The 11374-nt window shown below is 34.6% G+C and overlaps 2 protein-coding genes across 2 annotated transcripts; one reads left to right on the top strand and one right to left on the bottom strand.

Moving 5' to 3' along the window:
• The first annotated feature begins 2537 nt into the window (after positions 1-2537).
• Positions 2538-6144, top strand: LOC148624771 (uncharacterized). Its single transcript, XM_088567657.1, has 4 exons — positions 2538-2693; positions 4213-4310; positions 5248-5306; positions 5821-6144. The coding sequence occupies exons 2-4, from the start codon at positions 4227-4229 to the stop codon at positions 6035-6037; spliced, it is 360 nt and encodes a 119-aa protein (XP_088423783.1). The 5' UTR covers positions 2538-2693; positions 4213-4226; the 3' UTR covers positions 6038-6144.
• A 1807-nt stretch (positions 6145-7951) lies between these two features.
• LOC148624770 (uncharacterized) lies at positions 7952-10001 on the bottom strand. Its single transcript, XM_088567656.1, has 2 exons — positions 9901-10001; positions 7952-9476 (listed from the first exon to the last, which is right to left on the bottom strand). The coding sequence occupies exon 2, from the start codon at positions 9470-9472 to the stop codon at positions 8552-8554; it is 921 nt and encodes a 306-aa protein (XP_088423782.1). The 5' UTR covers positions 9473-9476; positions 9901-10001; the 3' UTR covers positions 7952-8551.
• Between the last annotated feature and the right edge of the window lie 1373 nt (positions 10002-11374).

Here is an 11374-nt window from a genome sequence, read left to right as displayed (position 1 = left end):
AAAAAGCTTCAGAGCAAGATAAAAAAAAATCTTAAGAACGCAGAAAACATCGCATTGCATCTCCTATAAACCACCTTCTTGACAGAGAAGCAGTGACTATCAATTTTATCGTTTTTGTTGTGAATCGACCGAGGATCGGGGAGGGGGGGGGCTTGGAAAAAAATTGTTGAAAAATTGTGTGTGTTAAATCATGAAAAACACTCACTTCGTGATCCGCACCAGTGATCTTGTCAAGAATGTTTTTGCCCCCCCCCCTTTTATCTAAAACTCCACTGTGGAGGGACGGAATTCCAAACTCTTCAGTTGTAACAGTAGTACTTATGGAATATCAGTAACCGTGTCATTGTAACATGAATTAACACTATAATTATCAAAATTAGTAGAAAGTAAAATAAATCAGATTTAAAAAAGAGGCTCTCGAAGAGCTTGAATCGCTCACCTGACAAACCATATCCTATTACCTAAGTAAGTAAAGGTATCGTGCTTTGTTACCCTGTTTGACAAAAATAAAATGCCGAAAAAGAGAATATGTGAAGTGCATTCAAAGTGTTTTCAGAACCTCTGGGAAAAAAATGGGCACTGTCCTCGTATGCCTTGTTGTTCCACCAGGACTGAGGGGCATTAACCCTGTATAGATTTGCTGAAAAAGAACATAAATTGAAGTCAAACCTCGGCTATCCAAAATTTTCATCATCACCATATCAGGAGACCATGTTAAGCAGAAAAATGGCCGCAAAGAACAATCTTTTGTCGTTTTCCATTCAACTTAAAACACCTAGCTTCCTGAGATGGAATCTGAGCAACTGGTGACAATGGTCGTAAAATGGCAGCCATTTTTAAAATGGCCGCCTAAAAAAATCAATATTTCCTGTCAATGTTTATCTTATGGGTAGCTTTCATTTTCATTATTCTTCTATAGTTCATGAGAAAAGAGCTAAAAAAGCATTTTGACCCCTATGTTCTATTTTTAGTAATGACGGTCATGTTTTTTTGACTGATGAAACATTTTAAATGAGCAGGTTGTGGAAGAAACCTTTAAAAAATATGCCAACTGTAATTAAATAATTTGTTGCATTTGATTTCAGAGAGTTTTAATTAAACATTAAAACGACAAAAAAATATGTTTCACAGGCCATAAATCCTACAACAGGCCACAAATCATTTTGAAAATTTTGACAAAGGTTCGTCTACTGATGGTGAACAATATTATTCTCCAACAGAATTTGGCTAAATTCAACGGTTTTTGAGTTATTTGCAAAAATAAAAAAACTGTATTTCGATCCCTTTGTTCTATCTTTAGTAAAAGCGGCCATGTGTTTTCTTCAATCAAAAATTCAAACGGTCATTTTGTGCAGGATACCCTAAAAACAGTAATATCAACATTAAATTGTGTACAGTAGATTCTGAAGAGAAGGTTTTTGAAAGTAATAACACCAAAAACAACAAGAAAACGTCCAAAAAGGGTAATAACTCCAACATGGGTGAACAGATTTCCACCAAAATTACATCACAGACAGATCTCATCATGGTGAAGACTTTTACTTGTGCCAGAATTTGGTTAAATCTAACGGTTTTGGAGATATATGCAAAAAAACTACCGTCTGATCCCTATGTTCTATTTTTAATAACGGTGGCCATGTTTTTTCACCGACCAAAAATCTAAACAGTCATTTTCTGTAGGATACAAAGAAACTCGGTCTTGTTCCCAAGTACATTTATATGGTAGCAGAATATTGGAGACTGATTGACAACCGCTGAAGAAACAAAATTTCTGGGCCATTTCATTTAACTAACTCCAATTCATAGTATCTCGTTAAAATATCTGTTTACCTAATACAAGAGGGATTACTCTAATTTTTATCATATTCTTAAAGAGCCGGCAAAACCATAGGAAAATGGATCCTTAAACTTGAAAAGCGCTAAGATAGGGACTTGCTCATTGATATTTTTGGATGAAATTGTTTTACTGGTTATAGTAGTGTAACAGTCGCATGTTGTCATAAGGCTGAAAATGTCTATTTTCCAATTTTTATCTGCGTTATAAAAATGGTATATATATATGGCATCCCAGACAAGTTATAATCAGGATGGTAAAACCACTGTACGAAACTTTCAAATGCACAGTGTTAGTAGAGGGCGAAGAATCGGAATGCTTCTGGATTACGACAGGAGAGAAACAGGGCTGTACTATGTCAAGATTCCTTGTCCTATTAGTCACTGACAATGAAAAAAACAACAGAAAGGGAACAAACAGGAATAAGGTGGGACAAAATCAAACCATAACAAATAGAAAGAAACTTTCAACGAATGAAATAATGCTTTTGATAGGACCTACACAACTCCATAAGATTGTAATAAAAGGAATACGCCTTGTTCGAGTAATGTGAAAATGACGTTTTTGTAGTTATTTGCTTAAAATTTGGTCACTCTGACGAACTGGAAGTATATTTCAATAGACACAAATTAATGATCCTTTAGATAAGCCGACAGATGGCCACCAGGATTATCTTGGGAGCCTCTAATTACCACTTACTCTTTGCATTCATCCGCAGAGGATGGCAAAGTTCAAGTCGCTTGAACGGAAGCAAATACTAACATTTCTATAGTGTATCACGTTAGGTGACTATATAAGATCAAAATTTTTCATTCTACAAATAATTATACTTAAACCGGTTCAGACAAGTTAAGAAGTGGTAAGTAACTTTAAAACTTTTGCTGTTAGTGGCTATTTTTTCTTATATAAAGGCGTATTTAAAAAAATATTTTACTCGCTGAAATCTTAAAAATTGATAGTCATTTATGTAGTGATTTTTTTTACTAGAAAGTTATAACAAGGATACCATAATTTAGAACGAGGAGCATGCATAATATTCATTACCCTGGAGACAAGACAGACGAACCACTGAAATAACTAAAAATAACTAAAACAATACATACGGACACTAAAGACATAAACGGATAACCGAGACTCTACTAACAACTAATATCATTAGTGTACATTCCAGTGTCGTTTTCTTAGTTTTGATATTGATGAAGCCTTGGTCCTCCGAACATATGTTATTAACATTGAATCTTTATAACAATATCGCACCACATGTGTAGGTACTTCAATTCATCATTACTAATTCTAATTTTATTGATATTTTCCATTATAACAAAGCAACAAAGTACATTTAGCTATCAAAACGGGAAAACTTATTTTCATTTGTCAATTCATATACCTTTATATTTCACAATATTAAATTCAGTATTGTACCAGTATTCCCACATCATCTCTTTCCAAAACGATCGTGGAATGGAATATTTTTCACCATTCAAGAACTAAAATCATGTGCTAAGCCGGTCTCGCTGTTTAAAGAGCAATACCGAATATATCATATAAAAACTTGTTATTTTTATGGAAAATAATTGAGTATCATTACATTGGTGTTAAAAAGTGGAATTTCTAATTATCCTCGACTTAATTCCATCTTTTGTCACCTGAATGCAGTGTAAAAAGGTTCTGAGAGTCTTAAGTAACTTAATCCAACTGTCCTGAAATTGTGTGAACACCATTATTTTTATATTTCTTTGTTCACCTGGACTACTCCGAACAAGTAAGATCTGGACATAAATCAAAATAGTTTCGTTTAAAGTTTTTATGATTGATTGATTGTTGGGGTTTGACGCCGGAGCAGCAATATTTCAGCTATATTCAGGCGATGAACATGAAATGGATGATAAAATGAACATGAAATGATGATGAAATGAAAAATAGGATGGGATACAAGGATATGGGGTCGACAAATTTTGATTGCCACTGGAAATAGGAAGAGGTGGGTAGGGTCGGCAATGCAATTCAGCCTCTTGTGGCGGAGCCCTATGGTTCCTACTCCGGGAGAATACCACAGAAGGGTTCCTTAACGTACGAGGAACGTGGCATCTTTCCCAACACGTTGCACCACTATGGTTTGCGGTCAGGTTTTCCGTATTATAGCCTGACAACCCTAGCATGTAACACGCCAGGGATACCCCATTACACTACCTGGGGCACACAACCCATTTGCTCTCTGGGCAGAGCGCATAGCCCCCGGCTAGGTTTCTGAGCACTATTTAGTCGCCTTTTATGACAAGCTTAGCGCTGCTGCAGGCCTATTCTTTTGTCATCCGGACCTGCACGGGGCGGCTAAGCTTTTAACCAACCAATATCTGTATTTAAATTAACATTTTCAGGAAAAGTCCGGAACATGAAGTTAACTCTTGCATTTGGTGTTGTTCTCTTGGTTTTGGCTTCGGATTTAGTTCTTGGTCTTCCTGCACACAGACAAAAGGTATTTAAAGAGGACGAGTCCTTATTATGGTAATCAATGCGAGTTTAACCTTTGACCGTAGAAGCACTGAGCTCCTTCTTTCAGTCTGACGTGAAGTGAACTTGTAATACCAAGGGTAATACAAAGCAAAGATGTTTTTTAGTTTCGTATCTTTTACAGCAGTCTAAAAAATAAAAGCCATCGTAGAAAAAATTCGTATCTGACATCAAATCAAAGGACGAAAGTTGTCGGTGCCTAAGGAGGCCTTATCAACAGATATATATCACTTATCGTATTAGATACGTTTGATGTGGTCCTTTGTCTTGGTAGACTTGAAACCACTTGTTTGTGGACCGAATTGTCAGTAAATGAACAATCGGAACTGCTCGGTCATTTCCCTTACACTAATTTTGTTCAACCGGAACTACGCGACCATTTCGTAACACTAAAACATTCTGTGTGTAAATGAGAAATGCTGAGTAGTTCCGATTGCATTTTTTCCCCGATTGGTATTAGCCCAGCAGATCACTTTCTGTCAGAATGAAATCAGACCCTCAGTGGTTCTAAGGTCCAAGTTAAAAATCCGAAAAGATTACCGTTATGAGGTTTTCTGTCCCTATTACTACTGACATATCAATGAAGTACTTAAAAATGGACAATCGTGTTAACTAAGCATTTTGAGTAAACAATAGCAAATCTGCTTTTATTTCACCAACAATAATCGATCTTTTTCCTATATTTTCGAACTTTATAGCAAGAAGTATAATCGGTTTGTATCCAGGATATTGTTTTACGTATACACAAATAATGATGAACTCGCTAATCTTTTTTCTTTGAACCCCAGGCATTATATCATTAAATTACTTTTTTACGTGAATAATAAACGTATTCAAAATCAACAGCATACACCTGCCTGCTTAGATTTTAGCTGAATAACAATAATAATGTACAATTTCAGAGATGGGATTTCTTCAATAGGGCACGTGACTTTTTTAATGACGTAGGAGACAAAATTGAGTAAGTATGATTACATGTTTTTTGAGTTTTTTTCAAAAACATTTTGCTAGGCTTGATATTTGTTTAATCTGAAAGTATCACATTTCGAGAGGTTTGATGAACTTGGCGTTGTTATGGAAATCTAAGAGCTCAAAGTACGACAGAATTGCCATACAGTAGAACGGATGTAGCTCTAGTCCTTGTTTTATAGTTATGTTATCAACAACTTTCCCCGAAAATACTTAATTTTTTGTTAAAATTTCGTTTACCGTGCAAAAAAATGTCATTTTTAATATTGTTTTGAATATTGAAAAACTATATAGACCCTGTCACGAAACACTAAATTAAATCGCTTGATTTGCATGGTGCATGGATAAATGTCTTAGTTACAGCACGAAAATGCAATATATATCTTAAGTGAGTATTGTTATGTGTTTATCTTTGAGAAAAACATAACAAAACTACTACCTGAAGCCTTCCTGAAGAATCATACGAACGTATTCCCTAAAATGCAGATGAAATAATTTTTTTTCAGAAACGCTGCTGATGAGGTTGGAAACCATTTAGATAATGCTGCTTCTAAAGTAAGAGGACATCTTGATAATTTGGGAGAGCATCTGAATAATCTTGGAGATGATATAAGTGACAAACTCAGCAATGCTAGGGACAGGGTGTCTGAATTTGGTGGTGAAGCCTTAGATGGAGCAAGAGAAAGAGTTTCAGACACTATTGACAATATCCGAGGCAATTAAAGGCATTTCCGTCCCCTATAAGAGTCGTAATTTTAGAAATTTCAAATCTCGGTATTTGTCTTAGTCATTTCTGTTCTCATTAAAATAAAACCTTCAAGTTGTCATTATTTATATGTTTTGTTTTTTCTATATTTTTCATTATTTTGGGATTTTTATAAAAAAAAAGGGCTGCGGCATATTTTTGAATTCTAATTTTCGCTTGTTTTTACAAGCATGATAATTAATCAGGTATGGATCGAAAGGGTCAAGATCAGCGTAACGGTATATCCATACTTTTACCAATTAGAAAAGTCTGACCGATAGATTTATTACAGAAATGTTCGTGTAATGTTAAATTGTAGTCATTATAACAATTAAACAAGAAATTTTATTTGTAACCAAGATTTTCAAACAAACTCACATCCGTTAAAATACCAATTGAAAGTTTCAAACAATGTTGACAATACGCAACCGTTGACACAAAAAAAAATCAGCTAAGTAGTCGCAATGAATGACTACGAGCTAAAATACACAGTACTAAAAATGAGCAGAACAAATTATGTAATTTATAGAAATTCTTATAATTTTGGTCAAATTAGAATGCCAAAGCATACAGAAGAGCATGTTGATGACAAAATATTACGACTGGATAAACACGTGTATGTGTTTAAAACGGTTTTAATCAGTGTAGAACTGAAGTATGAGAGTTGTTATCTGTAAAAAGAGCAATAAATTAGGACAACGAATCACTCTGAGTAACCAGGGGTTCTTGACAACATTAGTACAAAAATCTTAATGTTGAGCGTAAGATAACGGATTTTTGAAGGACTTTAAGTAGCTCTTTCCTCCAGTACATCCTAAGTCGTGTCTTCTTACACTTTACAGTGAACCGAAAAAAAAACTGAAAAAATCAATTTCTTCTACCAAGGACATAGTACAAAAGGCAGATATTCAGCCTGAAATAACTTTTTTTTATTTTTAATTCGCTTGGAATAGTCGTCAATATAGTTAACGTGAAATAAAAAGTCTTAATACTTGGACTGAGTTTACAAAAGAGGAAGCACTAGAGGAAAAAGCGAAGCAAAGCACAAATATTGACCGTCGAGATAAAGAGGACGTCTGAATAAGAAATATATCTTAGTTACATGTTATATTTTTATCTTACAGCCGTTTCCCTCTTTGATTAACATGATGAGAGAATAATTCAAGTATATTTTGTCTTCATAAATCATACAGAGAAACTTTTCCAAATAGAGGCTTCGAAATATTCAACTATTGATTGTTCACCCATAATTTTGAAAACTGTATAAAAATAGTAGATATGGTATGATTGCCAATGAGACAGTCATCCACCAAAAGCCAAGCAACGATCAATTAAACATCTACAAGGTTTCAGTATCGTATTGATTTTCCCATAGACTTCTATAGTGAAGTGCATATTTTTAGGATTTTTTAAAAAAATATGTAAATTGATTCAATAAAACTTTCACTTATGTAGCATTTCTAAGGACATGTGAAAAAATAATTTCCTGCAAAGAAAATAGGGTGAGTCCACGAAGATTGGACAGAAAAGTAGTCTTGAACTATAAATAGCCATTTTCCCTACTTTCACTTTCGTTTTGCACTCACCTAACCAACCTTTTCAGTGGAACATTTTTATGATATTATGTTAGATTTTCTTTTAAAAAAGTTCTTCATCTTACAGTGTGATGTTTGCTCTATTTTTTAAGTCATTGTTCATGTCTTTTGACAAAACATTAGTTTGTAGAGAGGCAAAAAGAAAATGCACTATATTTTTATGGCATCCATGTTTTGACGTACACTCGCTCAGGGATATGCAATACGATACTGGTACCTACAGGTCACCACCACACGGTCTTAAATGATGGGCAAAACCCATACAATAAAGCAAGCTGTAAAAGGCTCCAAAATGAATGATGTAAAACTATTTATAGAAGACGGAAATCGATCTAATCTATAGAAAACAACGTAAAACTAATAACTACGACACCCACTAGTCTATAGGTTCCTGGCTTGGGACAGGCGCATAAAGTATGTGGCGGGTTTAAACATGTTTGTGAGCGTTCAACCTTTCCCTGACCTGAGACAGTGGTGAGAAACTACAACAATAAAACGAACTATAAAAATCTGTCGAATTTGGATTGAACTCTTGAGATCGATAAAGAATTCAAACACTTTAACAAATAGGAGAGAAGACAACAAGCTATACGTTTTTTTCTCAGGCTCTATGTATTGTCTTTTTCTTCAAACAGGCTCTATGTATTGTCTTTATGTTTTTACCTACATGTTATGAAGAGCTGAATGTCATAAATATAAAAAAAAAACAGGAGGTGTAATATGATTGCCACCATAAGTCATGCAACGAACAATTCAACTTCTACAGGTCACGGTCTTACATGCAAAACATGCATTTACAGGCCCAAGTTAGCATCAGAATATAAAACTTCTTTATGGTCAGTTTTGTTTGGGTACATTTTCCTAGAAAAATCATTTTAACGATACTTTTCAGGTAGTTTAATTTCCATATTCTACGAAATATTTGAAAGCAGATCCATCAGCTTTAAAGGTTAGGAGACGATTTGTTTTCTCATCGAAGTCGATATCAATTATATTTTTGTCCTTTATAAGTTCCGTGAACTTCAATCCGTCTGCAGTGATGTAATATATATTTCCTGAAAGATTTCCTGCAACAAACAATTCCCCTTCTTGTGTCACTGTAATACCGATCGGACGGTTAAGTTTGACTTTTTTGAATATCCATTTTTCATTTCCTTCCAGATCTAAACAATAAACAGTGTTATAGACCCAGTTTGTGTAAATGATGCTTTCCTCTGTTACTACAAGAAACGTTTTATGACTTAGTTTTATCGGAATAGTCCTTACGGTTTCTCCTGTCACGTGATCAAGAACGATAATTCCACTTCCCTCCAGTACGACATAAAGACAATTTGACTGAACGGCTATCCCTAAGCAGTTAATTTCCCAGTTGAATGTTTTGACAACACTGTCTGTTTTAAGATCCAACACTTCCACATATTGGTTTTCCCCGTAGCTGATAGCTATAAATCTATTTGAGATAACAGCTATATCAAAAGGTCTTCCTGAGAGGTAGAGCCTATTGTGATACGAGCCCTCCTGATCATAAATGTCTATGAGTTTATGACTTGGTTCAGAAAATATCATGTTACCGTTCGGCAGATTGAGGCATTTTTTCATGTTAATGTCTCCATTTTGTACCAATGGCCTTGAAGAGGCGTCAATATTTGCAGATTTAAATTTTCGCCATGGATGGAGCTGGATATTTTTTTCAGGTGTTGTGTTGATAACAGGTTTGACCTCCTTTTCTTTCTCTTTGGCTTCTACCCCCTTTTCTCCGGATTCTGACTGTGACTGTTGTGTGACAAAGGCAACAGTTGCCCCGGACTTTGTCGACATTATCCTGATGTAAAAAGGAACAATATAATTCGCAAGTTGCTATACTACAGACAAAATAATTCGAGAAAGTCTTTCAAAATGTCAATATATGGCAAAACCAATTACTAAAATTATGAAATGATTCAACTCTCCGCAAACTCTCAGACCCCTACTGGATCAAACACGGTAAAGTATAGGGCACCGCATCAACATTCATACACCAGTAGATTGTAGTTCAGCTTTAAGAAAAAAATATTTAGAGTCAATGGGCGAAGATTTGTATATTTTGCCCCTACCAAAATTATTTCTACAAAACAATAAATATTAAAGGATTAAATGAAATAGAAAATAATAAATATATATGAAAGTTCTCTGTAAAGAAGAACGAACAAAACAGGAAACAGAAAAAGAGAAAACTTTCGAAGGAAATGAATAAACTTCGTACTTACGTATTAAACAATTTGCTTCTTTACCCTATACCTAGTAGAAAGCTTCTGTTTTACAAGTACAATGGACTATCTGATTTGCCTAATGAACCGACGGTGACGGATCATTTACAGCGAGGGGGTTCGGTGTGGAATTTTGATTTGTATTTAAACATTACAAGAACAAAGAACTTACTGAGTTACAAGATAGGAAACAATAAGTTTAGTTAATTTAGTCGGTGTCATTTACATAATTATTACTAATAGAGTTTGTACGGCGGGTTTTAATTGAGGATTTCAAATTATGATTAAACTTTATTATTAAATAAATAGTTACAATTATTGATAATCTGATATAATGACAATGAGATGTATACAAGGACTTTAGTTGAAGTTGTGGCAAATTTAGCAGATCTTTCAATTACACACATGGCAAAAACTTCTTGATGTAAAGATAAAACCAAATGGAATCTTTATAGCCAACTATAGAGGTTGTTCATTGTGTCTAGTACCTATAGAGGTTGTTCTCTATGTCTTGTACCTATAGTGGTTGTTCACTGCGTCTAGTATCATTCACCATTGTGTAGTAACGAGAACTAAACATCATTCTGGCACAAATATAGCAAACCATATCATTTGCGACTCTGAAGATGTTTTAACAAGCAAAAACGGTTCCCCAGGGCCGAACCACAGACTGTCTAAATCCCCAGGGCCGGACCACAGACTGTCTAAATCCCCAGGGTCGAACCACAGACTGTCTAAATCCCTAACTTTAAAAGAATACAACAATGTGAGAGTGTTGTCCTGTCAGTTGACTTAGTAGGGTTATCGTTGCTCGTTTCTGTGTGTTCTTTTGAGTTCCTTTGAGTAGGTGTAACTCTATAATAATCAGTAAATGCTGATGTTTCCACTTCCTCATATCTGCATTTCCTTATTAGAGCGGTTTTGTTTTTGTTGTTGTCGGTGGTGAAGCACCCTTGTAAAATAATGCTTTCTTGTACTTGTTTTTATTTTGACATATTTTCAAAATTATGATTGGTTCAAATTGTATATGCATCTTAGGGCTGTAATTATCCTGTGTGTAGACAAAGTCCTTATAGAGCTACAATATTTTTTAGATGTCATGTCAATCCGGAAACAAGAAAAACAAAACACCAATCAGGACGTGTTATGATCTGCATGCATATATACTGTAAATGTTACATGTACCATCAAAATACATTTAGAATACGTCAAGTATCCATAACAGCCACATCCCCTCAAAACAAATCCGCATCAAATCCAAAATTATTTCATTAAAATACATCTAGTCGGAAGTTATTTGAGCTTTTCTATATCGTTTCTTACAACACCGTCGCACACAATATTAACCATCAAGTCTCGGTATAATAAAGGTGTTTCGGTGGTTATTATGGGATGTGAATGAAAATTACATTACATGTATGCCTACTGAAGTTAATTACATACATACAAAGCACTTTAAAAATAAAAACTGAAG

This window comes from Perna viridis, chromosome 2, assembly GCF_037379345.1.
Source record: "Perna viridis isolate PV_CMFRI_1.1 ecotype Kerala chromosome 2, ASM3737934v1, whole genome shotgun sequence".
NCBI lineage: Eukaryota > Metazoa > Mollusca > Bivalvia > Mytilida > Mytilidae > Perna > Perna viridis.
The sequence above is the reverse complement of the archived record's forward strand: the minus strand, read 5'-3'. Positions and strand labels throughout refer to the sequence as shown.

Bases quoted from the DNA above. Each gene is read 5' to 3' on its own strand.
- LOC148624771 (XM_088567657.1), top strand. From the start codon at position 4,227: ATGAAGTTAACTCTTGCATTTGGTGTTGTTCTCTTGGTTTTGGCTTCG. The intron at 4,311-5,247 runs GTATTTAAAGAG...GTACAATTTCAG, and splicing joins TTCCTGCACACAGACAAAAG to AGATGGGATTTCTTCAATAG. The intron at 5,307-5,820 runs GTAAGTATGATT...ATTTTTTTTCAG, and splicing joins GACGTAGGAGACAAAATTGA to AAACGCTGCTGATGAGGTTG.
- LOC148624770 (XM_088567656.1), bottom strand. From the start codon at position 9,472: ATGTCGACAAAGTCCGGGGCAACTGTTGCCTTTGTCACACAACAGTCA.